The sequence below is a fragment of the Rasamsonia emersonii genome (assembly GCF_000968595.1).
Source record: "Rasamsonia emersonii CBS 393.64 chromosome Unknown ctg1118621760118, whole genome shotgun sequence".
NCBI lineage: Eukaryota > Fungi > Ascomycota > Eurotiomycetes > Eurotiales > Trichocomaceae > Rasamsonia > Rasamsonia emersonii.
This window is the reverse complement of record NW_013563174.1, coordinates 1-24,664: the sequence shown is the minus strand read 5'-3', so window position 1 is coordinate 24,664 and position 24,664 is coordinate 1. Positions and strand designations below refer to the sequence as shown.

General features: G+C 52.5%; 9 protein-coding genes across 9 annotated transcripts; 4 read left to right on the top strand and 5 right to left on the bottom strand.

Moving 5' to 3' along the window:
* Positions 1-503: 503 nt before the first annotated feature.
* Positions 504-1,573, top strand: T310_4493 (TFIID and and SAGA complex TAF10 subunit; the record flags this gene model as incomplete). Its single annotated transcript, XM_013472616.1, has 2 exons — positions 504-995; positions 1,085-1,573. 2 exons carry the CDS (start codon positions 504-506, stop codon positions 1,571-1,573), a joined length of 981 nt encoding a protein of 326 aa, XP_013328070.1.
* A 1,124-nt stretch (positions 1,574-2,697) lies between these two features.
* T310_4492 (Arginine metabolism regulation protein iii) lies at positions 2,698-5,313 on the bottom strand (the record flags this gene model as incomplete). The annotated part of the gene is made up of 8 exons (XM_013472615.1): positions 2,698-2,740; positions 2,820-3,002; positions 3,126-3,141; positions 3,202-3,294; positions 3,386-3,445; positions 3,679-3,740; positions 3,798-5,048; positions 5,225-5,313. 8 exons carry the CDS (start codon positions 5,311-5,313, stop codon positions 2,698-2,700), a joined length of 1,797 nt encoding a protein of 598 aa, XP_013328069.1.
* A 1,627-nt stretch (positions 5,314-6,940) lies between these two features.
* T310_4491 (uncharacterized protein) lies at positions 6,941-8,723 on the top strand (the record flags this gene model as incomplete). Its single annotated transcript, XM_013472614.1, has 5 exons — positions 6,941-7,180; positions 7,249-7,334; positions 7,389-7,406; positions 7,469-7,717; positions 7,811-8,723. The coding sequence occupies 5 exons, from the start codon at positions 6,941-6,943 to the stop codon at positions 8,721-8,723; spliced, it is 1,506 nt and encodes a 501-aa protein (XP_013328068.1).
* Positions 8,724-9,077: 354 nt separating this feature from the next.
* T310_4490 (NADPH:quinone reductase) lies at positions 9,078-10,352 on the bottom strand (the record flags this gene model as incomplete). The annotated part of the gene is made up of 3 exons (XM_013472613.1): positions 9,078-9,125; positions 9,194-9,368; positions 9,430-10,352. 3 exons carry the CDS (start codon positions 10,350-10,352, stop codon positions 9,078-9,080), a joined length of 1,146 nt encoding a protein of 381 aa, XP_013328067.1.
* A 2,795-nt stretch (positions 10,353-13,147) lies between these two features.
* T310_4489 (uncharacterized protein) lies at positions 13,148-15,124 on the top strand (the record flags this gene model as incomplete). The annotated part of the gene is made up of 1 exon (XM_013472612.1): positions 13,148-15,124. One exon carries the CDS (start codon positions 13,148-13,150, stop codon positions 15,122-15,124), a length of 1,977 nt encoding a protein of 658 aa, XP_013328066.1.
* Positions 15,125-16,071: 947 nt separating this feature from the next.
* Positions 16,072-18,106, bottom strand: T310_4488 (Protein clp1; the record flags this gene model as incomplete). The annotated part of the gene is made up of 3 exons (XM_013472611.1): positions 16,072-16,946; positions 17,018-17,780; positions 17,969-18,106. 3 exons carry the CDS (start codon positions 18,104-18,106, stop codon positions 16,072-16,074), a joined length of 1,776 nt encoding a protein of 591 aa, XP_013328065.1.
* A 1,086-nt stretch (positions 18,107-19,192) lies between these two features.
* On the bottom strand, positions 19,193-20,846 carry T310_4487 (APSES transcription factor (Eurofung); the record flags this gene model as incomplete). Its single annotated transcript, XM_013472610.1, has 5 exons — positions 19,193-19,217; positions 19,274-20,117; positions 20,176-20,338; positions 20,418-20,626; positions 20,789-20,846. 5 exons carry the CDS (start codon positions 20,844-20,846, stop codon positions 19,193-19,195), a joined length of 1,299 nt encoding a protein of 432 aa, XP_013328064.1.
* Positions 20,847-22,639: 1,793 nt separating this feature from the next.
* On the top strand, positions 22,640-23,480 carry T310_4486 (uncharacterized protein; the record flags this gene model as incomplete). The annotated part of the gene is made up of 4 exons (XM_013472609.1): positions 22,640-22,730; positions 22,784-23,106; positions 23,228-23,276; positions 23,350-23,480. The coding sequence occupies 4 exons, from the start codon at positions 22,640-22,642 to the stop codon at positions 23,478-23,480; spliced, it is 594 nt and encodes a 197-aa protein (XP_013328063.1).
* A 466-nt stretch (positions 23,481-23,946) lies between these two features.
* Positions 23,947-24,657, bottom strand: T310_4485 (Phosphoprotein phosphatase; the record flags this gene model as incomplete). The annotated part of the gene is made up of 1 exon (XM_013472608.1): positions 23,947-24,657. A coding segment is annotated over one exon (711 nt), but the record flags the coding sequence as incomplete, so codon positions are not given.
* Positions 24,658-24,664: the final 7 nt, after the last annotated feature.

The window sequence follows — 24,664 nt, the reverse complement described above, 5'->3', positions numbered from 1 at the left end:
TTTTCTTCTATTTTTGTTTTCTTTCGAGCATGGCGTGCGAGGGGTAAACTGAGTTTGAGAGGGATATTTCATTCTTGCTGATGTTGTGTTATAATATGGTTTTTGTACGGTAGCGTTAATGACAATGTCTGTATTCACTTGAGATCAGACTGCCAGCAATTGTTGAATGAATTCAGCCTTTACAGAGGAGTCTAGTTGGAAGTATAATTAATAACTGTTATGACTGTTATTACTTGGAGTGATTGTTCTGCAACCAGCGATGCCAAGACTGCAGAGAGCGAGTGAAGAGTTTGGCTGCCTGCAAGTGAAAACCTCAGGCCACGCGGCGACCTGCCTAACTAGAGGTAGCTCAGGTACTAGGTAGTACATACTACCGCGTATCTGTACCTAGCAAGGTACCTAACCAGCTGTACTGTACTGTACCAGGGCGAACGAATCAAGCAGGGTTCTGGTTCTGGTATTACTGCACATCAGGTTTTTCGTGTCTTTGTCTGGCCGCCACCATGGCCGACCCGTCATTGCAGCAGCAACAGCAGCAGCAACAACCACCCCCGCCTGCATCATCGCAGCCATCACAACCACAGACACAGTTGCTGTCACAAGAACCGCCGTCATCGTCAACAGCAACGACAGCTACAGCAGCAGCAACCACAGCAGCAGAAGAGCCTGCAGCATCAGGGGCAACAACAACATCAACGACAGAAGCAGCGCCCGCCGTCGCAGACGACCCCGATCCCATAGGTGGTGATGACATCGATGCCTCTGTCGAGAACGAAATCAGCATGACTGCGGGCGAGAATGCCGCTGGCGCTGGCCAGAATGGAACAACTGCCACTGCTACAGCTACTGCCAACGAGTCGCCCGGCAATCCAGGTGCGACAATAGCGCCAGGGATTCCTGGGGCGGTCGGTGCTGGAATCCCTGTGCCGCCACCTACGAAGAAGGAGAGCAGCTTGCGCGAGTTTCTGGGGAAGATGGATGAATATGCGCCGATTGTAAGTTCCTGTCATCTGATCTAAACGGCTCATACACTACTGCGTTGTGTACTTGGGTGAACCAGCAGCTGATCTTTTTTTTACAATAGATCCCCGACGCCGTGACAGCGCATTATCTGACCGTTGCCGGTCTTCCACCGCCAGGAAACGGGCCGAACCAGACGCCGCCTCATCTCGCGCGACTCCTGGCGCTGGCGACGCAGAAGTTCATCGCCGACATCGCGGCGGACGCCTACCAGTACTCGCGGATCCGCGCGTCGAACAGCGCGAGCGCCAACAACCCCATGGGCGGGCTGAACGCTGCCGCGGGACTGAACATGCCGAGCTCAAGCAATCTCGCCGGTGGTGGTGCTGGTGGTGCAGCCGGAGGTGCAGCAGCGGGCGGAGCTGGCGGCGACACCACGGGCAAGGGCAAGAGTGGCATGTCGAACACGCATCTGGGCATCCAGCGACCGGGGTTCGGCGGCGGTGGACAAGGAGGTTCCGGACAGGGACGCACCGTCCTGACAATGGAAGACCTGGGCATGGCCGTCGCCGAGTACGGTGTCAGCGTCAAGAGGGGAGAATTCTATCGCTAGGGAGCTAAGACACAGCTTTTCAAGGCTTCTCTTTTCCTCATCGCTGCGGTGGTTGTGAAATATCTCCAAAAAAAATTTCGTCTTATCCTATCCATCAGCTGGAGGAACACGGTTCGGCATGAGGGTATTCTATATGATTTGTTTTTTTTTTCACTTGGGGGTCATTTTCCTTTTTTTTGTTTTCCTTTTACGGGCGTACTGGATGGATTCAATTCAATGCACACATGCAGGTCACAGGGGAGAGCTTGTCTTGATTGATTTTGACTCGATAAATCGGCGTTGGGCATCACACATGTATGTATGTACACATATGACACAGCAAACAGCACAGCACAGCACAGCACATGGAGAGAGAGAGGGAGAGATAATCTAATGAAGATACCATTAAAAGAAAGGGATTGATATGTTCTGTTGCGGTGACAGATGAATAAATCAGACAATTCAGTAAAAGCAAAACAAAAAGATATTCTGGTACATACAATACTATACTAACCTGTAGAAGTTACATCAGGATAGGAGAGAGGAGAGAGTAGATCAAATATATCGTACATGGTAGAAATATAGATACCTATATGTCGTTCTTTTTATAGAATAGGTTCAATTGGCACGTTATACACAGGAGAAAGGAAAAAAAAAAGAAGAAACATAATGATACAGGGGATAGATAACCAGCACCAAGTAAATGGCAGTAAATAAGTTAAACTCCGTTTCCCGGGGGGAGGAAGGTTGTAATTGTAATATTGAACGTTGGACGCCTTGAGACCTGCCGGCCGTTGTCGTTTCTTCTCTCCAATAAATAATAGACCCAGACCCAACCCAGATGTATTTTCGTTTGATTTGATTTGATTCATTTCAGAATGCCCTCTTCAGTTTTGCTTCTTCTCCAGCCCCCGGGATTTATTGAGGTGTCCACCATGTCTCGTCTTTAGAATATCGATTCGACTCGACTGACTCGACTCGAACTAGTCAATCCTTTCTTTCGATATAGCGAGATATGCACGCATTAATTCATGCATTCTATCGATGTGCGCCGTGATAGATGATAGGATCGTAGATGGTGTATATCAAGAATAACGCGGGAAAGAAAGAAACGGAGTGAGAGGGAGAGGGGGAGAGCTAATAATCTATTTGTTCTTCGACTGCTTGTACGTGAAGCGCTTGCGAGTCCTGCATGTACGAAAAAAAAAATCATACTCAGTAAGAACATTGTCCCTCAAGAAACCTATGACAAGGGAAAAGAACATACGGAACGAATTCCCCCAACTTGTGCCCCACCATATCCTCCGTAATCGTAATCTCCTGATAGATCTTGCCGTTGTGCACCGCAAATTTCAGACCGACGAAGTTCGGGAGGATAGTTGCAGAGCGCGCCTGGGTCTTGATCGCTGGCGTGCCCGGGGGAGGGGGCATCTGCTTAGGGAGGGGGAGACTGTTGAAAAAAAAATTAAAAATCAGTCATTGTTAGTTAATGTCGCCAAAAGAAAAAAAATACAGGGCTTTGGACCCTGAGGAAATTTATGTAGATAGATATATAGATATAGGACAGACATACGGGACAATATTGGGACCTGTATCGACATCAGTCAATCCATCAGTCAGATAGTCAATGGACGAATTTTCCTGCTTACCCTTCCATACCGACCGCGCCAGAAGCTGCCGCGTGGGAAACATCCTGACGATCGATAGCGACGGTGTTGGATCGCTGTCTTGTCCAGACTTGTCTTGATTGAAGTCGATCGTTCGATGTCTAAGGTCAAAAAGATAGTCTGCGGGTAGTTCTGCGGAACCCGTTCAATCTCCGAGGCTCCTTACATAAGCAGTTACTGTTCTCCTCACCACTGGAGCCAACACGAAGATTGGCATGTTTACTCGCTGGTACAGTAAGTAGTTTTGGAAGAAGAATGAAGTATTAATATCCCTAAGAGTTTATTTTATGTGTTCTACTTCATGGCTTTGTCAGGGTGTACAGTACGATACCAGTGTCTCTCGTACTCCATACATATACTTCCAGTCTCCCCGAAATACGCTAAGATCATATTGATCCAATTCTTCATTATTACTGAACACCACTCCTTCATTATAAAAGAACTAAGAAAAATACATACTTAATACATGACATCGTTCCTGCTTCGCCGAATCCAAAGGGCGCCAGCGACCTTTGAATAATCTGTAATTCCCCACTCCTCAATAGTACACGCATTATTTCCGAACATGACTTCCTCACTCTTCGCCTGCGAGCTCCTCCATGATTTTGAGCAAGCTTCTCACCCCCTTCAACGCATTCTCATCCGGACCTTGCCCCGGAGTCCAGCTCGCATGCGCAAAGTCAATCAGACGAAGCTCATGCACCTTGCTGGGCTCCTCCTCCTCACTGCCTTCCTCGTCATCCAATTCGGCACCCTCCGGAATCTGTATCGATTGGGAGTCGATTCCGAGCTGCTGGAGATTACCTTGGGCCAGTGCCTCATCTCCCACTTTGACATCTACCACTTGGAAGGAATCCATGCCTGCCGGTGGATTGAAGAGCTCCTCTTCATCGTCCCCTTCCTCGCTCTCGTTGTCAGATGCATTCGCTTTCATTTCCTTTCGTTTCTTCTCCTCCTCAAGCGCCTCCTCCAATGCATCGGGGTCGCCTTCATATATGATCAGGACGCTTGAAGAGTACATCCGGCTTTCTTCCGATTCGAGAACGGACTGCACATTCCGGAGTTCCTCCGCCAGTCTTCGCGCTATCAGTTTCGAACGATCCACCTTCCCAGCTTTGGCTCCCGCCAGAAAGGTCTCAAACCCCTGTTTCACGTTCTCGGCAGTGAACGAGCGTCCGTACCATTTGTCGTAGCGTCTGTAGCCATTCTTTTCGATGACCTGTCCCTTGGGTTCCTCTGAGCCTTCGTACTTGGTCATGTAGGGATCGGTGCATTCCGCGCCGTTGTTCTTGTCATTCGACTCCTTGTCGCCGACCCAGACTTTCATTCCAGCAATACGGAAACCCAATGTGGAACTCGTCGTCTCCCTGGAGACCGCATCCAGCTTTGTGCGCTTCGCCGGAGGGGCGTCGTCAGCCCATAGCCGGGCACCTAGCTTGACATCCAGGACATTCGGTCGTTTGAAGCCTGACGCGACGTTCTCCAACACAATTGCAAGGCCAGTATCCAGCTTGCGTCCTCCAGAGGGAGTCCAAGGCACCTCCTGTTGCAAGACGGCATTTTGAGGGCGCGCTTCCGCAGTGGTCGGGGTATCTGCTGCGGACGATGTCTCGGAAGCGGGAATCACGAGGGCGCCCTCACGCTCGGCGGCAGCCAGCGCAAGCGGTTGCTGTTGATCGGAGGATGATAATTTCAAGGTTCCAATATACGTTGGCATAAACTTGCGGAATTTGGGATGATAGGCTCGGGCAGATTCGTAAAAGGCTATCTCCGAGGGCGTACATGGTTTCGCGATAAAGGACCCCGAGGAATGACAACGAACCCCGTCACTGGAGACGTAATCCATTAGTAGATGCGTTTAGATACTGTGCATCCGGTAGGGTCATTCAGCAGAGACAGCAATTCTTCTCGTCACAGGGTGGAAAGCTGTCTCGTTGGGTTGGCATGGTGGAGAAAGAGGAACGCCGGAACACGGTGGAAGACGACAGAACAGGGGGAGACTTACTGCCCAGCAGCGGCATGGTCGAATGCGGTGAAGCTGTCGTTGTCGAGGTTCTGGGCCTTGAGGCTATCGGATCTCGAGGATGAAGGCATGGCTGCAAAGACGGCGATAAGAGCAGAAGAATGTCTTTAGAGACAGCAGGAGATTATGACAGCATCCCGTATGAGTCAAAGCGGGCGGCGCAACAGAGACCCAATTCCAGGCACAAGCAAACACTCAAGAGATGCAAGTTACCATGCAGACGGCAGAGGGTGAAGCGGAGAATTTAAGGGCATGACATGGCAGTCAGACCAGGAGCAGGGTCAGGCCAGGATCAAACCTCCTAGAGGCGGCTGGCGGCATCCGCCATGGATGAAGCAGGCGGGCACGAGACACCTCAGAGGCCAGCGTTGCACCGGAGTCGTGACGGCGAACGGAGAAGGTAGGACAGACAGGTGTTCTGATCCAGGACGACGGAAAAGACAAGAGACGGCAATCGACAGGATCGTCAAATTAATATTAATGAGCAGGCTGAGCGCCTTGTGGTTCGCAGCAATGCCAGCGAGTAGGAGCAGCAGGAGCGGGCAATGGCGCGCGGGACAAGGCCCGGCTGGGCGGGCGGCGGCCATTGGCACGCCGCGCGAGCAGCATTCAGATCCGCCTCACGTCATTCTGCAGTGTCGCCCCGATTCAATGCACTCCATCAACGTGCCCGCTGCGCTGGTTGGCAGGGCTGGATAGCATGCCTAATGCTACTGGCGCAGATGTCTTGTATGCACGGTCCTTGCAATAATCCTCCAGTGACAGACGGGCTTGGAGAAGGCCCTCAGCCAGCCAGTCACAGTCCCAGTAATCACAGATCGAATATTATCAATTCTGGGCATTGTTGATGTGCTGACAGATATGCACCTCTCCTGAATACGGAGCATCGCTCAATTGCCCGAATTGGTAGTATCTTGCTCCTCGCCAGCACCAACAGCCCACCGGGATCTGATCATCTGAAACGCCGGCGATCGCCCAATCAACAGCCCTCGATGGCCTGACGTCTGCCAAGTTCCCAGTTTCATCTTTATCTAATATTATGCGGGCGGCGATCTTCATTCTGAGTCGGGGCTAACAGAAAATGGGATCATCCGCGCCGGCTGATCCGCGAAGGGTGGAGTTTCGGACTAATATTCAGGAACGTGGTATTTCCAAGATGAACTGGTTTGGAGGATGACTACATGTGTTCGTTCCCTTAGGCGATGCGGTGCCTCTCGTTTGATCAGCATGGCCTTTTCGAGTGATGCGTTTGTTTACCTGACAGTCCAACTGCAAGAACCCGTAGTGAACACTCGCCCTGTCATCCAGCTTCAGTTGACTCTTGGTCATTCCATAATGGAAGGAACCAGAATGCATTCTGTTTTCAGTGACTTGTCCAGAAGAATAGATGGTTCAATTCTAGAAGAATGAGAGCTTGGAAGGTGCCGGGTGACTGGCGCCTCAATAGATTATGCCTACGGACCTTGCCGCCGAAGTCACCTGCTCGTGGTGAAGGAATAGTTGATCCATGGCTTTCCATCATTGCTTCACTGCTCAATTTACTTTTGATTGTTTCTTCAGTCCCAAGTTATCAGGTTCTCTCTTATTCTCAGGGATACAAATAAACGAGACATCCAGTTCACCACAGTGTTCAACTTCCCACGTCTCCAAGCTACTACTTCCCACTTCTCTTCCAGTTCTTCTCCTCTCTCAGCCATCATGGAACCAGAGAAGTGCATTTCTTCTGCAACGATGGATCCATCCATCCAGCCTCCTGGAGATGGAACCAGCAAGCCCGCGCTGGAGGACGAATCTCTCGAGCAGATCGACGAGAAGAACTCCAACCACGATGAAGAAGCTGGACCCGAACAGGATGCTACCGAGAAAGCACCGCTTGACGTGTCCCAGCCGAAGAAAAAGAAAAAGAAAAACCGCAAGCCCAAAAGCAAACGAGGCCAGGTGCGTGGTGATATGTATCCTTATTACACAGGAGACAGAAGCTTACCCTCTCACTCGTTCTGATATAGGACAAGCCTACTGGATTCGAGGAATACTACGTCGATGCCCCCATGACGCCGGATGAACACGACTATGAGCGGGAAATATACCAAAGGTGTGTGCTGAACCTTTCTGCTTGGAGTCGTATCTGCTAACTTTCCCTGAACAGAGAGCGTCCCGTCATTTTGTAAGTCACTGATAATCCAGAAACACTTTTTTTTTCGATCAATCTTTCTGATGGCAGGGCAGTCGAATCCAGGAAGCGCTCACCCGATACCAGGCAAAGCGTCGAATTGAAACAGAGCGCATGCAGGTCTTTAGCAGGTACTTGATCTACGGTGGTGTCGAGGTGGGACCCAAGATGTTTGGAGGTCTCAGTGCTGCGGAGTTGAAGCAGATGGACAGTGAAAATATCGCGACGGCGCGGTCGCAGACAAACATCAGATACGATCGGCTGGATATGAAGGTCGACTTTGATGCTGTCGTTCGAGGGTTTCTGTGAGTTCGATGCTACTGGACACATCTTTGACCTTGTCTCCTAACACCGCGTCCTAGGACCTCTTATTTTCCAGACTACTTTAACCCTGACAGCGAGGAGACGATCAAATTGGCCACGGTCACCATCAAGAATTTCCTGAACTATCTCCTCTATCACGACGTGTGTCCCGAGTACAAGGACAACATCAATGCCGCGCGTGCTTCCTGCGACATTGCCACCAAACAGCTCTGGGACAACCAGCGCTTCGTTGCACAGGGGCCAGGCCACTTTAATCAGGCCTGCTCTATGCTCTTTGGTGGTTATTTCTTCGATCCAGACGCCGACGGGAGCGACTGGGTCAATGAAAAGAGCCAGTCCCCCCGGATGACCAGCGAGATTGCGCGTAAAGTGATCAAGTTCGCCCTGGCCGGTGCGGGATCCGACGAACAGGCCACTCGGTTCCGCGACCTGAGTAGCAAGAATGAACTCAGGGCAGTCTGCATCGAGGACATCGACGGGTTCGAGGTCACAGAGGCCATTCTCCCTGACAACGACCTCCGTGAATTCTACCGCACCCAGGCGCCAGACCTTCGTCCAGTCGGCAAGCTGCGTGCGAAACCGTACCGAGACCCGGCCAGACCGAAGATTGACCTCAGTCCGGAAGAGAGCGTGGAATGGGAGCAGAAATGGAACGACCTCCTCCATTCCACCGAGTTCGAGTTTCTGGTCGAAGAGGACCTCCTCCGGTTCTGCTACCCGGGGATGAAGGTCACCACCACGGTCTGGCGGCTCAATTGCGGCCTCGACTTCTTCGACGAGGTCTTCTCCGCCTACTGCTCCATCTACACCATCCTCGCGAACGATCTGATGATCGGGTGGAAGAAGCCTCGTGACAAAACGGTCAAGGATGCCGAAGAAGAAGAAAAAGAGACTACTGGCGAAGACAAGGGAAAGAAGAAAGCCGAAGGCGGGGAGATGGACGGATCTAAGGTGGAAAAAGAAGAAGAGGATGATGATGATGACTAAGGAAGCTTTTGGCCCTCGAGTTACACAGGGAATGCGCAATCTGTCCACGTGAGAAACACAGGAACAAATGAACCTATGAAGCATAGTCTTTCTGTCTTTCTTTTATTCGAGATTGGAAATGTTTCTAACCTGAAAACTATTTCATTCCCAGGCGACTATCATGACAGACATGACTAGATAATGAATCCAATGGATCTGGACGATATTGCTCTCTCACTTTCTTTTTCCAAAAAGGCCCCATGCAGGCTTAGCTGGCGTCAATAGAAGACGACTGTAGATGTCTCTATATTGCTCGAAATCAGAAATTATATATGAGTTCACAGATCGGACTGTCTCTGGCCAATCAAACCTTATTTATGGCTTGAGAAGCAGCTTGCCGGTCGTCTTGCGGCCCTCGAGGTCCTACAGCGCAAACCAATCAGTTAACTGTCGCGTCATGCGCAACGGATCCGGAAGAGAAAGAGACTCACCTTGTGTGCCTGCTGGACATCCTCCAGCGGGTACACCTTGTGAATCCGGACCTTCAACTGGCCGGACTGGAGAAGGTTGAAGAGCTCCTTAACATAGCTCTCAAACTCCTCTCTCGTCTCAATGTATCCGAACAGCATGGGACGGGCGATCTTGACACACTTGGGAGAGAGACGTCTAGACAATTTCGTCAGCTATGGATGAAAGATAGGATGCGAGTCAAAAAATGTATACTTACTGAAGTGGAAGAGGGGGAACAGGGCCACTGGCGTTTCCAAACCAGACAATCGTTCCTTTTCTCTTGACGGCTTCCAAACTGCCCTCCCAGGTATCCTTTCCAACCGAGTCATAGACCACCGACACGCCTTCACCGTTGGTGACCTCCTTGACTTTCTTGACCCAGTCCTTGCCTTCCCCGCTGCGGTAGTCAATGACGTGGTCAGCGCCCAGGCTCTTGACCAGGGCGACCTTCTCGGGACCTCCGGCTGTTCCAATCACCTTGGCCCCGATCAACTTGAGAACCTGCGTCATGAGGAAGCCGGCACCACCTGCGGCAGCGTGCAGGAGCACCCACTCGCCCTTCTGGACGGGGTAGGTCTCCTTGACCAGAGTGAGGACCGTCAGACCACTGAGGAAGGCGGCCACGGCTTCCTCGTCGGAGATGCCATCGGGAATCTTCACCGTCTTGGCCGCAGGAACGGCTGAATACTCAGCGTATCCGGTAGTGTTCAGCCAGAGGACTCGGTCGCCGACCTTGAAGTTGTAGGGGTTGGCACCAGGGCCGACGGCAACCACAACACCGGCAGCTTCACGGCCCAGCACTTCGGGCTTGGGAGCTGGATAGAGACCGGTGCGGAAATAGGTGTCAATGAAGTTGACGCCGGTGATGTTGTTCTTCACCAGCAATTGGCCCTCCTGCGGGGTAGGGACGGGGTAGTCAGTCTTGAACTGGAGGACCTCAGGGCCGCCGGTGGTTTCGATCACGACGGCCTTCTGCGTGGACGGAACAGACATTCTGCGGATCTGGTGATATCCAGCGGAAGACGCAACAGAGGACGATGAGGGAGACAGCTGCGACAGGAGAGCAGACAGTCGAAGGGCACTGTTACTCATACGAAAGACGGATCTGGCTTGAGCAGCAAACGTTCGGCTCGGATACATGCACACGTCCACCGGGTGAGGGGCAGGGAGGACAAGAGGCGGTTTCTTTGTTTGCTTTACGGCCAATGATGGACGCAGAGCCAGCGCTGGTCGCGCAAAGGACGGCCAGGTCATTTAAACCCAAGAGCTGCTGGCCGCGTGCAATATAGAGCGTGGCTGCCGTCATCGGAGATTCGGCCCCGCACTGAGCTGACGATGGAAGCAGGTGGAGATGACGGTTGCCCGCCTGAGCAGGAAACGACCGGAGCTTGGGGGCATGGCTTGTTCTCGATTAATAATAACGTTGAAGGCCGTCCTCGCGACGCCTGCCGACGCTATCGCCGACTGCCCCAGTTAGCAAGGGATCGGGTGATGTCAGAGGGGAGGGGAAGATAACGGCCGTACAGATAGATGGAGATACAACCAGCTGACTGAGGATTCCCCTGAGCAGACGGGAAACCGGATCGCACTTCGACTGACAGCAATCATCGACATCGAATTGCGGTCTTGGTCGTGTCCAGAGTCGTCATGGCGGGGAAATCGAAAAGCGCAAGAAGCTGTCTTCCGCGGGCACGGCCAGAGCGGGCGGGAAGGCTTCCGACGGGAGCGACGGCGGAAACCCGCTTGGATTCCGACTGAATGCCTGGCAACTTCAACTGGGTCAGCTTTCATGGCCATAATAATACTGAGTACATCTGGAGTGATATGAAATGGGACTACACATCGACAACTTTGTCGATAAACCTGAACTTCTGATGGTTCTCAGCACGTTCTCTGTTGGAGACAAGAGCTACATGCTTACGGAAAGAGGTCGGAGATAGGAGGTACGTTATCAGGCAGGCTGTCACTTGGAAGCGTGTTGCACTACTGTCAGCTTCATGACCTCCGCGTTGGACAAGCTGCAAGATACGCCGTGACTGATCTCCTTGTGTAACATGGAGATCGTGGCTGGTTCAGCCTGGCTGTTCTTCGGCCTGGTGACGTCGGCTCTTTTAATGGAGTGGATTTAAAGCACCGCTGGACTCTGGTTAGCCGTGAGCTGTGGTTGATTGCACTGGACGCCTGGTATTTTTTTTCTTTTGTGGTCTGGTTGGTTGACAAATCTCGAATTACATACCAGGCTGAAGTTGTCTGCTTCGATATTCTGTTATGACGTGACAGGTTTATTACCCTCTCCATTCCTCTGATTGTTCAATTGAAACAGTCGACACCTCCATTGTAGGTCAAAATAAAGAAAGAAATCAGGATCGAAACAGTTCTCGATTGCTCAATGTGGATGGGAGCCAAGAGTCCAGCTGCACGAGTCTACAACTGGGTCTGTTCTCTGTCTCAACTTTTTATCAAGGAAACCGCCTTACAGACGTACACTATTTTTGGCCTCTTGAGCACCGAGCACAATTCAAAGAAATTGTCTGGTCTGATATTGCAGCATCCACGTAACCCATCGAGTACGGCATACTCCGTCCTTGCAGCTCAACTGAAACAGAGCAAAGCTTTGCTCTGCGCAGAGGTCCCATGTCCAGGTAGCCCGCAGACGGCCTTATAAGGAAAGATGGCTTGATTCGGTCTCTCAACGGTGCGAGGGACTGCTCTGATGTGCACAAGAACCATGACGATGGCCCACCAAATCTGGTCGCCCGGTGGGGCCAGCAGCACGGCCAACTGAACATTGTTCGCTGCATGCTCCACTGCTTAGCTGGTCGGGTTCGAAATCTGGAGTCATCGTTTTCAGGCCGTTGACGTGGTTTCCCAGCCTATTAATACTATCACCGCTAGGCATCACAATTTCTGTAACAGGGGGAAAACCATAATGACGAAGGAGTTCCAGCAGCGGAAAATCAGGTCGTTAAGGCCGATAAAAATGTGCTGCGCCCCGTTTTAGTAGCCATCGGGCGCCTATTCCTCTCCGCCGCAACCTGACTGTCTGGAGTACTGCTGTTGTCAGTTACAGATGCTTTCTTGCTTAGCTGCAGACTTGCCACGGCGATATCGCCAAAAACCGTAACACTGCACCCATCGACTCTTCTCGCCATGCACGAGATTCCCTGAGCGGAGTGCACAGTGGGCACTGAGAGCCTAGAAGGGCATCCGCAGCAGCAGCGATCCTGGATGCGCGATCGTCTGTGGAGAGCGACGCGAGTGGCCGCCTTCAGCAGTCGTAGGGCGATGCCAAGGTGCAAGCGCCACGATGGCTGCGCCCTCGCCATTGGCCTCGTGCCGCGTCCAACTGTCCTCAAGCCTGCCAGACGAGAAATGCACAGGACGTATCGCACATCGCAGCAGCCAGCACTCCAACGATGAGAGGGACAACGATGAGGAGCAGGAGCAGCAGCACGATTGCCCCGCCAGATGTCTTGCCATGAAACGGCCTCGTCGATTCCCTCGACCTGACTGGCTGTTGCGACGTGTTGGCTTCTTGCTCTGCTGCTGCCAATTCGAGGCCCGACGCAGGCCAGCGCCTCGTTGCCCTATGGGATGAAGGCCCGTCGACGGTGCTGCCCGATCGGGGCCTCTCTATAAACAGGCGCCTGTCCCAGCTTCCTATCTGATCACATCTGATCACAGTCGCCTTTCGCAGCACGATACCCTGATCCCAGTACGAAGAAATCCTCAGTGCCCCGCTGCATCGTTCTTCCGCGCATTCTCGTCTACACTGCACCTCGATTCGGAGTGAGTCCCCAGAGGCTGACATGCATGCCGTGGCAAAGAAGGGATCTCTAATCCATCCTGCGATTGCAACAGGCTAGCAGCCTCTGCGGTGGTTGCGAACGCATCGAGGTTCCTTTTGAAAGCGTTTTGTCTGCCGATGTAACAAGATGCCGTCCCCCCTTTGGCGACCTCGGCCACGAAAGCCGCCGTCGCCTCTCGTCGAAGACGAATTCGAGTCGCTCTCCCATGAATTGGGCGGGCTTTCACTTCTGGGCGAGAAGCCTGGAGTCGAAGGGGTGTGCGAGAGAGGGACAATTGATCAATATCCGATCCTCGTGGACATTGAGACGGTGCCACCGCCTCGAGCAGCGTCAGCCGACTCCAACACATCGCAGCAGCCTTCTCTCACGAGCAAGTCCTCGAAGGAGACGCTGGGTCCTCCAACACCGCCGCCTCCTGAGAACAGGTCTCCTCCGTTGCGTCCGGGTTCATCCAACTCACAGTCCAAAAATCACACCTCCAAAACCTCCACCAAGGACAAGCAGGACAGTCGGGCCCATGCCGCATCGTCGAGCGCTTCCTCACGCACCACTTCGGTCAGCCGGAACGGCACTGGAGATGCTGTCAGCCAGCCTAAAAGAGGACGGCCCGAGGATACCGAGTCACCACGGTCCTCGAAAAGACCCACGGTGGCTGAGCTGATAGAAATGAAACTCAAGCATCGCAGGGAGCTCCAGTCCGCCAAACAAGCGCAGGAGAAGCCACAAGAACAGATGCGTCCAGCAGTCTCTTCTGCGTCGGCTCCCCAGTCCCCGGTCCACAAACCAGGCAGGGATGCCACTCCACACGAAGCCGGATCATCCAAGTCTTCTCCTCAGACCTCTATCTCAAAGAGTGCGAACGCCACACCTCACGAGCAGGTCACCCAGGAGGCGAGGACATCATATTTCCCCGACACTCCAACGTCCAACAAGGGAAAGAGGGCTCGTTCCACTTCGCCTAAGATCGGATCAACGCAATCCCCTTCACGAGACCGCCGAGTAGTGTCTTTCGCTGATGAAATCGATGAACACCGTGCTTCATCCTCCTCGCCAGCGAGGGTTAGACCAGTGCGTCCTGTCGAAGAGAATCTCTTTCTTCGACCATGCCCGAGGTCTGTACCAGTGGCAGGCCACCAAGATTGGTACACCATCTCAGGCTTGTCTCATCTGAACATCTGTCCGTCTTGCATGAACCAGATCGGCCAGTCGAGATTCCGAGACTACTTTGTGCCCAGCCTTCCAAAGCCTCGGCACGTCAAAGTTCGCTGCTCGTTCAGCGAACCCTGGACAAGGTTGGCGTGGCTTCAAACGATCAAGAAAAAGCATACGGATCTCGAGATGCTCTACCAGATTACTCGACCACCACCGGGATGCAAACCATGCCCGGGACGGACCAGTTCCATGCAGACCTGGTATCGAGTGGTCGACCCGGAGACAGGAATGAATCTTCCCAAGTTCGTGGCGTGCTCTGCTTGTGTGCGCAATATTCGGATCCTGATGCCTCCTCATCGGGATACGTTCCGATGGAGCCCTCTGGTGCAAGAGCGAGTGTGCGATCTCGCGGTTGACAGCCCTCGATTCGTGCGGTATTTGGATCTGCTCGATGCAGCGGCGAACGAGTGTGAAGACAAGGGCCTTTCGGCTCCCGACAACACCGACTTTGTCGATTACATTCGTCGCAAATATGGGATTCGCGATTGCCGCCGCGATCGACTCGTCCTCAGCGTGTGGCATTACATTCCCGATCTACCGGAGTTTTCGATCTGCGAGGACTGCTACGACGACGTCGTCTGGCCATTGGCCGCAGCGCACAAACCAGTGGCGCGAATGGTGTCGCGGACCGCGAGACTCCTCCCGGGGTCTGGTCCAGGGCGTTGCCGCGAAGCCAGTTGCCAGCTGTATTCCCCTCGCATGCGGACTAGATTCAGGGAGGCAGTGCTGCGCGACGACTATCAGTATCTACGGTCCGTGGCCCTGAAGCGGTACGACGCTGAACAACGCTACCGGGAGCGGCAGCAGAAGCTCTTGTACGAAGAAAGTAAGGGCTACGACCGGGATGCGGAGCTTCGGCAGAACGCGGAGGAATGGAAGAAGTGGGAGTGATACGATACGATACGATGCGATTGTCTGATATATATATTATTTCAGTGAGAAGATTTTTTTTTCTTTTGGCGTCATGGTCATGGTCATGGGCGGGAAAAGGATCAAAACGGTACTTTGCTTTCATCATTTTGCATCATTCTTTTGCATTTCTCTCTGTCTGTCTTACTCGTCGCTCTCTTTGTTTTTTTTTCGGCGCTGGCGCACGTGTCCGAGTTCCACGATTGATATACTACAATGATACCACGTGTACAAATATCTGATATCTGATACGTTTGTTTTTGTTTTTCTTGTCTCGAATTGAATTCGTCGGTCATCTATCTGTCTGTCTGTCCTTGTCTTTCTCTGGTTGTTATGCAATTATGCAATATACATACTATCATATACAATAATTATATATTCCTGTCTATCTACCTATTCTATTCTTCTGTTAGACAGACTATCGCAATCGAATATTTATCGATTGGACAACCACTGGAGGATGGGGATGAAATACAATTGCAATTGCATGGCTATTACATATAAATCTGAACTTTAGTACTTTTTGTTTTTGTTTTATTTTCTAGCAGTAATAATGTATGTACTGTACAGTACACGCGGCAGTAGCAGTAATAGCAGCAGTAAGAGTAGAGCCTCGGACGCCCTCATAAACAAAACAAAACAAAGCCAAGGCAGAGCAAATCAGAGCAAACTAGAACTAGAGCAAAGAAAGGAAGAAGAACAACTTATTGATTGATTCTACTACATGTGATTAGTTAGTGAATTGGATATTAAAAGAATCCAATTCGAATTCGAACGAACGAGCAAGCAAGCAAGCAAGCAAGAAATAAATATATATATCATTATCACTTTTCTTCGTTTATTTCTTTTTCTTATTTTAATTGAATCTAACGCCTCATCTACCTACTATCTATCTATCTATTCTATTCATCATTATTTTTTATTTATTTCTATCCCACCAACCCCACCAACTCCCCAGGCCACTTCCTGCCCCAGACCAGCGCGCGCGAAGGCATTCTTCCCCCGACGGGCGCCAGGACGCGTATCTTCCCCTTCTCGACGTCGACGTCGGCCACGTAGACGAAGCCCATGATGCTGGCGTCGCGGACTTCCGATAGGGGTGCGTTCGGGGGCACGTGGGTGATGGCGAGGAGGGTGTTGGCTAGCATGGAGGGAGGAGGGGAGGGGACTTTCTTTAGGAGAGGAACGTCGGAGGTTGATGTTGATGTTGTCGTTGTTGTGGTGGTTGCTGTGGTTGTGAGGTCAGGGTTGTCACTGGTGGTAGTGGTATTGGTGGTGGATTGTGTTCCAAGACCAGGGAGTGAGGAAGTGGTAGTAGTACCACTGGTGGTAGTTGTGGTAGTGTGTGAAGCGTCGTGATCGTGTGTCGTTTCATAATCTGATGCATTGGCTCCGCCGGGGAGGAATGACTCGCCAGACCCGAATTGAGAAGGGTCGTACTCGTCTTCGTCCTCGTCTACGCTCGACACCGCGTAGTTGTACAGCGCTAGGGAATCAAAGTCGAGCTGCTGCGCGTGCGGAGACAGGGTGATTTTCGTGCTCGCCGAGCTGGCCGACAGCGAGAGCGCCGCCGACGCCGTGGACGGCACGGCACTGCCGAAGAAGTACGATCGGATCTGCGACTCGCGCACGGCTTTCATGAAGTTCGCGTCCCGGTCGACACATCCCCCCGACTTGGACAGCTTCACTACTGAGATGCGCTCGTCCGAGTGTGTCGCCGACGCGCTGGACGTCGGCTTCTGGTCATAGTTCTTGACCATGGTGCTGTAGAGCCGTTCGGAGCCGATGACCAGGATCGTCGAGACTGTTCGGCTGTCAGTTAATGAAACGAGCAAAAGAGATAGAAAGGAGGAGGAGGAGGAGGAGGGTCCATACTGGAGAATTCCGTGACAATATGGTGGATCAGTTCGAGTGCCTTCGCGCTCCCTTGGCCGAGGATTCCAGGGGTATCAACAATGATCCCGGCTTCTCGGGCATCCTCGTCCTCAGCCATGCGACCTGTCACCGACAGAGCCAGTCTCGACACGATGGGCTTGAAAATACTCCCCTCGGCCTCGAGAGGGCTCTGCATGGGGTAGAAGTACACCAGCGGCAGTTTGACAGGCACAGGACTGGGCCCAGACATCGGGCTGCTCCCCCAGCCCTCCTCGACATCGAGCATCGACCGGAATGCCGTCGCTGTCAGCGTCCCCGGGACACTCAACATGCCCTCCGTCGGGTCCAAGTTCACCACGATGGGCTGTCGTCCCATCTTGGTCGCATAGCTCGTCAATATCTTCGCCAGGCTGGTCTTGCCGGCATTCTCTGGGCCGAGGATCAGGACGCGCGGTCCATCTTTCCCACCACTGCTCTGGGCCTCCTGTCTCATTGTCTCCAGCGCAAAGTGGACGTTGGCGTATTCCACCATGGGCGTGTCCTCCGCGACGTATTCGCTCTGACATCCGCCCGCTCCCTGTCCACGAGCCATGCCATTGGCGCCGCCCGGGGCGAATCCATTTGGTAGAGGAACGGCATCGCCGGCACTGACTTCGAGCGTGCAGCCATGCCAGGTGTATATGGCCGCCTTTGTTCCGGAGAAAGTGTAGGTCTGTGACTGGGCGAGTTCGGTGCCGAAGAGCTCTGCAGTACCGGCTAGGAGCTAATTCCACCTCTCTCAAGGACGGAGACTCGAGTCAGCAAAATCTTGCCATTACGGAGAATCTGTGGGAGCGACACAATTCACCAAGCGCATCATGTAGCCAACCAGCAATGGGAAAATCATCTGCTTGCTGGCTGCATTGTGCACAAGGAAAACAAGAAAAACATGGGCATATCGAATGTACAGACCTTCACTCGCACTGTTGTCCCAAAAGCGACCTCAAACCTCCATTCGCATCCGGCGCGCAGGCTCACCTGCGTTGGCGGTGGAGGAGCATATTGCGTCTCAGGTGACGTTTCCGTGAGCTCTAGACCGGGAAGAGACATCGCATTGCTGGAAGACGGTGACAGACAGCAAAGAGAGATTTTGCAGGGAGACGTCGACAAAGATATCTAATCGTCAGGAGGGACTCGAGGGAATGTCCTGTACGGCGTTTTGCACGAGAAATGCGGAGGAGCCTCCGCCTGTTTTGACTGTTTGCAGAGTCGCACCGTTTTGGCAGCTTGGCTCAGCCCTGAGACAAAGCGTCTGCAAATCACCCTCAGAACAACCGCTTCTATTAAAGACTACAGTATTAGTTATTTTTGAATCGCCAAGATTAAACATTTGTTCTTTTCTCCGCTCTAGGATATGGTTTGTTTGGTACATGTTATCATACGTGTCCAATGCCGGAACAGCATTGCGGACGGATCTAGCGATCCTGAAAGAGAACACAATCCAAAAACAGAGCATCCAAGGCCAATCAGGCGGGATAAAAAAAATGACGGCTGGTCAATGTGAACTAAAATATAACAAAGCAGGACATTCCTTTTTACCACTTCAAATCCCATTCAATTTCATCCAGTCAAGCCACCTACACCGACCAAATCCTGATGGGAATCCGACGCCATTTTTATGACAGAGGGGGGAAAATAAAAGAAACTTATAAGTGTGCACAGTCATGTAATACAGAAAGGGGAATCTGGGGAATGTATACAATGAATAGGGTTCACGGGAACGGGGGATGAGGGCTGGGAATGCTGTATTAAGGGAGCGTTAAGGTCATGCGAAGGTTTCTGTGGCGAGGATTAGGGGTTCCATACAAGGACACGAGGTCCGCGAGGTCGGGAAGTTCAGCTCTTGTGATGTTCAACAGTGGGACATGCAAAATCAAAGGGTATGCATTAGGTTAGGGTATGTGAATAGGTAGTCTCAGTCTGGGATCCTTTGGCAGGGTGCAATTATAAAGAAAACGGGAGAAAACAATAAAGACCAGACGCAGGTGCGATCACCTGTCATAAGCCAAAATCCTCCATCTCATCCTACTCGGACAGACCACATATGGTAGAAACGTTAGTGGCTCTGTATAGATCCTGCCTTCCAAGCCGCCCATTAGAACAAAAAAAATAAACGTAACAAGGAATATAACACATCTAGAAGAAATACGGAATCGCGGCACTAGATTTGGAGGTTAGCTTGTTTCCCGCAACTACACGGATATCGACAAGACTTACGCAAGTGCCAATGTCGCTGTAACGCCCACCAGGGCTCGGTTCCTTACTCTCTCCCGCCTCAACTTGTCCTCCAAGACCTTAGCCTTCTTTGTCGGCTGGGCCGGAGTCTCTGAATCCTTGTCTTCTTCGTCGGCTGCTTCATCCGGTTTGCGCTTCTTGCTGGCTTTTGGCGATGCTGAGGATGGCTCCTCACCCTCACCTTCGCCCTCGCCTTCGCCTTCGCCCTCGGCCTGCTGGGCTTTGGTGGCGTCATCCACCATCTGTTTCGCCTCGGCGATCATCTTTTCCGTGTCCTCAGCAGGAGGAGGCTCGGGCAAGCTGACCTCTGTATCACCGGAGAGCTTGGGCTGCGTGAATTTGAATTCGCCCCGGGCATCGGCGGACTCGACACTAGCCTTAGCTTTTTCATCCGCCGCAGCAGCCTTCTTAGACCTAGTCTTGGTCTCTTTCTTTGGCTTGGTCTCCTCGACCGTCTGGTCATGATTGATGTCCCCGTTCGTCTCAGCAGCACCATCCACCGACTCAGAATCCGCGGCAGAAGCGGCCGTGCCCAGGGCGGATTGCAAGCTGGCACTAGCTGCGGCGGAGGCAGCTACTGAGCTCTCCTTTGCCCCCCTTGTTTGCCTGGACTTGCGAGGGGAACCCTTGGCAGGAGAAACAGAGCGTCTGCTTCGGCTGCGGGTCGGGGGAGCGAGCTCTGTCAGTGTCTCCAACGGGGGCATCTCAAATTTCGGAGGGGGAGTGATCTGCTTCTTCGCGCTCGCGGGGCTCTGAACAATGTCGGTCGGGTCCAGGAGCGCGCGGACCCAGTCGAACATGCGATATTCTTTCGAGAGTTCCAGGGCTGAAAAATCGTCAGATATCGCCAGTCAAGGTCTGACTCCACAAAAGATTGTTCTTACCGAACATTGGAGAGATCCACACATTGCCAGCGATTTCATCTTCACTGGTTTCGGGCCTCGACTTCAGGTACTCGCGCTCCGCCCTCTCTTCCTCCAGTTTGGCCCAGGGAAACGCGATCTTGAACATACCGGTCGCGCTGATGTATCCATCCTTGCTTCGTCGCTGTTTGGATCGTTCATGTTAACGGCTGGTCCAAATGCGACAGAGCGATGCCGGATCATTCGAGAAGGGGACGGCTTACCATGAGGAAATACGTCTCGGGATGTTGTTGCGGATTATGCGACGGGAAGATCTCTGACCCCCGGAGGTCCTTGGGCAATGGAGCGCGCAGATGGGCGTACTCAAAGGGACCCAAGTTCTCTGGCTTGGTCGCATTGGAAGTGCCGACCTGCGCCGGCTTGACGGCTAGATGGGTCTTTCCGAGGCGACGGAGGGCAAGGAGCTCCTCATCTGTAGCCAAAATCTCGTCAGCGGAGATCAGGCGCGGTTATTGTGTTCTCCAGGATGTAAATGCGAAGTAAATGCGAATGCGATCCGCGATGTTAAACCGGCGCGCAAAGAAAAAAAAAAAGACGACCATCGCAGCGGAAGAAAGAGCGAAAAGGAACTTACAGGGAGGAGACGCTTCCGGGAGAATCAGAGGGTTGTGTCTTTTGGGAAGGGATCGCATGATGGACGAGACTTCGACAGGATGCTCAATGGAGTATATGAGCAGCGATAGGGCTCAGGGTGGTATATAGGAAGGAGGAGGAACCGGGGGTCCGGGGTCGATTTCTGAAAAAGGCGTTAGAATGGACACCTAACGGCTGCCACGTTGCAGGCGCGTCTGTGTCGCTCGCCGTAATCGGGAGCCTTAGCACCGGACTCAACGCTCGGGGGTGTTGAGGGGAGGCGATCGGATCAAGGCCCGGGGAGGGAGGACAGTGCCACGAGTTCCTCCGCAGTCGCACGGTGGATTGTATAATACTCAAGACACTGGGTCGCGAGGGTGGAAGCGCGAAGGTGGATGGAGAAACGCGGCGGACCGGGCAGTTTATCTCGCAGATAGGAAAGGGGGCCTGGGGAGGGGGCGAGCGGCCTTGAGTAATGTGCAGCCCTGCGTACGGTACCGTACCGTACAGCACGCCCGCCAGCGGTGGGTTTGCTGGGCCGCGCCGGGCGCTGGTTTGCCTGCCCAAGGCGGCTAGTCTGGGCAAGGCCGCCAACCAAGGCGCTGGGAATTCGGCGGAATTTATCCCCGGTAATGAACAGCGTTTCGAAACAAGGCGATACACAGGGCGTATCGTACCGTGCTGGCGCGTTGGGCCGCTCCCCAGCAACGTCGTGGAGGAAGGAACTTCGCTGGCTCCCGCTCTCCCACCGCAGCCATGGGAGAATTATTAGCATGCCGTCACCGTGATTCTACGGCAGCACATTGCTCTGATCTCATTGCTGGTCATGCAGGAGCATCGGTCGCAGCGACTTTGTAACCAACAGATGACCCTTTTTAACCTCATTTTAGTGAGCGAGAAGACAAGCAGCGAGGTTGCGATCTAAGACGTTCTATACGAACAGTTTCTTTCAATCTGTGCGACAAAGAAAGCTTGGGATTCTTGATCCCCGTATCTCAAAATCCTGGTCTTTTCCCCTGTTTCTCAACGCCCGTGAATATCCGCGGGTTTTAATTGGCGTCAAGTGCCCCTGTAGACTGCAAGCTACCGGATAGTAGTATTTACTATGCTCCTAACTACTCCGGCTGTTTTGTAGCATCGTAGCCACAGATTGCTATTTCATGTCGTACAGCTGGCAGATCGTATCTAATACTCACTCGTAGCGGTCCGCGTCTCCTCGTGGCTTCGATCCGGTGGCAGTCGCACTAATTACCTAGGTAGGAGAATGGCGGTTCCATACCCCTAACTAATTTAATCGAACAGAAAGAGACATTACGACAGACCTTCTCAAGTTCACAGAATTTCAAGCCAATACGAACTGTAGCACATTCCAGGTCTATTTCGCTAATGACGGATTGTGCTACTGAATGACAATAGCGATCTTAACAATGTCAGCTGGACAATAGAAAGAAGGTTGGAATATTATGATCGCTTACCCCTGAGTTTTGAGTTCTAGACAGCTAATGTGTTGTCTTATCGACGCAAAGGTTCCCCTCTCCCCACCGCCTTTCCTACCTACCCCACTGTCCAACTGTCCAGCTGTCTAGAAACACTCCGTGTATCGTCGGGGCACCCTTCTCTCCTTCTCTCTCAGCTCCATCACTCCTTTTCCTGTAAGTGCTCAGTTGGACCCCCTCGTGGCTTACTGCCAGCCTACTTCTGGACATTGGCTGAACGACCTCGCCATCCCACCATCTAGGTTCCCATCTGTCCAACGCTCTGTTGACTGCCAAGCCTCGACCTTGGAGTACCCCGCGAGATCATAACAAAGACTTGGGAACGATAGCACTGAATTTAGACCGGAATCGACATCATGTCTGACCACGACGATGATCTCGTTGCGTCCAAGACGGAGGGTTTCAAGCTTGGCGAGAAGAAGACAATAGAGGAATACACGAAATTGGGTATGCTCCCACACCGCTGCATGTACTCGGCGGCTGACTTGGTGTACACACAGACGCGCATGATGAGTCTCTGAACCGCTGGAAGGCGTCCCTTGGTCTGAATACCGGCCAGCCCATCGCGGACCCTAACGACCCGAGAAAGTGCATCATCAAATCCCTCGCCATCGAAACGGAGGACCGGGGGGACATCACGGTGGATCTCACGGGCCCCGGAGCTCTGGAGGAGCTCAAGAACAAGCCCTTCAAGATCAAGGAGGGCGCCAAGTTCCGCACCAAGGTCGTCTTCCAGGTGCACCACGAGGTGTTGAGCGGTTTGAAATATCTCCAGGTCGTCAAGCGCAAGGGAATCCGGGTCAGCAAGGACGAAGAGATGCTGGTATGTGCATGATCACCCGGGGCGGGCAGAGGACTCCTCTCTTGTACAGGGGACCTCGGGATCAGGATGAGGGGGATTACTATATTGAGTATGGCATGACTGACAACAACCCCCCAAACAGGGAAGTTACGCGCCCAATACCACCGACAAGCCTTACTATGAGAAGAAATGTAAGACCTCATCTCCAGTAAACCTTCTTGGAGATTCTTGTCTCGAATGCTTGCTAATTGCAAATGCTATCAGTCCACCAAGAGGAGGCTCCTTCGGGTATGATCGCCCGAGGACATTACAACGCCATCTCCAAGTTTGTGGACGATGACGACGTCACGCACCTCCAGTTCGAGTGGTCTTTCGAAATCGCCAAGGACTGGTAGGGAACCAATCTCAGGGACCCCATCCAGGCTTCTTCCTTTTTCGAATTTCGATTCCATTCCAGTTTCCTAGTTACGCCTAGCTACGCGTAGCGTGTTCATATCCGCTCTTCTGTCCGTCCGTGCATATTTTGGTTTTTTGGTCTTTGTCTTCCAGTAAATTTTTCCATACATGCAGAGATAAGAACGTCGACGGGATGGTGGTCAACGAGGCAAGCCTGTACTACCCAACTCCGCAACACCTGTTCAAAGTGAATTGCTTCCATGCGTGCATATGTCCATGTCCAGCTTTACATCAGTAAATTCATCAATGGAAAAACAAAAGGCTCAAAATTGCCAGACCCTGTCCTTCCATGAAAGCAATTTTCTTTCTCAAATGCGGTCTATATGGAATGTTCCCATTGTCAAAATAAAAAAGAAACAAATTTAATCACCAGTTGGAACGCCTAGGGTATCATATCATATGACATCACAAAAAGTAGTCAATCGCTGGGTTCTGTCCATCCTTGTTCTGTTGTGCTGCCTGCTCGCTCCGGTGGATATCGTTCTCCGGAGCCGCGTCGAAGATGTTGAAGAACCTCTCTCCCGAGTCGCTCACTTCAAGAACGCTGGCCAGGTTGCCGCATCGGTAGCAGTAATTGGGCGCACTCCAGACTGTGCTCAGCCGGTCATCATACAGGATCTGATACCCCTCCTGACAGAGCTGGTGGGCACGGAGAATGTGCGACATGCTGTTGACCTCGAGGAATTTGCGTACCACCTGCGCACCAAACGTGTACCCGGCCCCTCGGGGTGACAGGGAGAACTCATCATGCTCGGTGTCCGGATCTGACCAGACCAGGTCGGCCATCGGTCCTTCGTGGGGGATTTCACGGAACCGGTCGATGATCTTGATCTGGTCGATCGAGTGGATGGAGGGTGAGAGGCCCCCGTGCACACAGAAGATCTGGTCGTTGATCACAACGCTGAGGGTGAGGAAGTCGAACATGTCGGTGAAGTAGTGCCAGACGTTGGCGTTTCCGTACTTCCTCGCGCACTCAGTGTAGAACCCATAAGACTGGGTGACACCACGAGATTCGTGGTTGCCCCGGATGAGATGGACACGTTGAGGGTATCGCAGCTTCAGACAGACTAGGAGGGAGATCGTTTCGACGCTGAATAGGCCACGATCGACGTAGTCACCTACA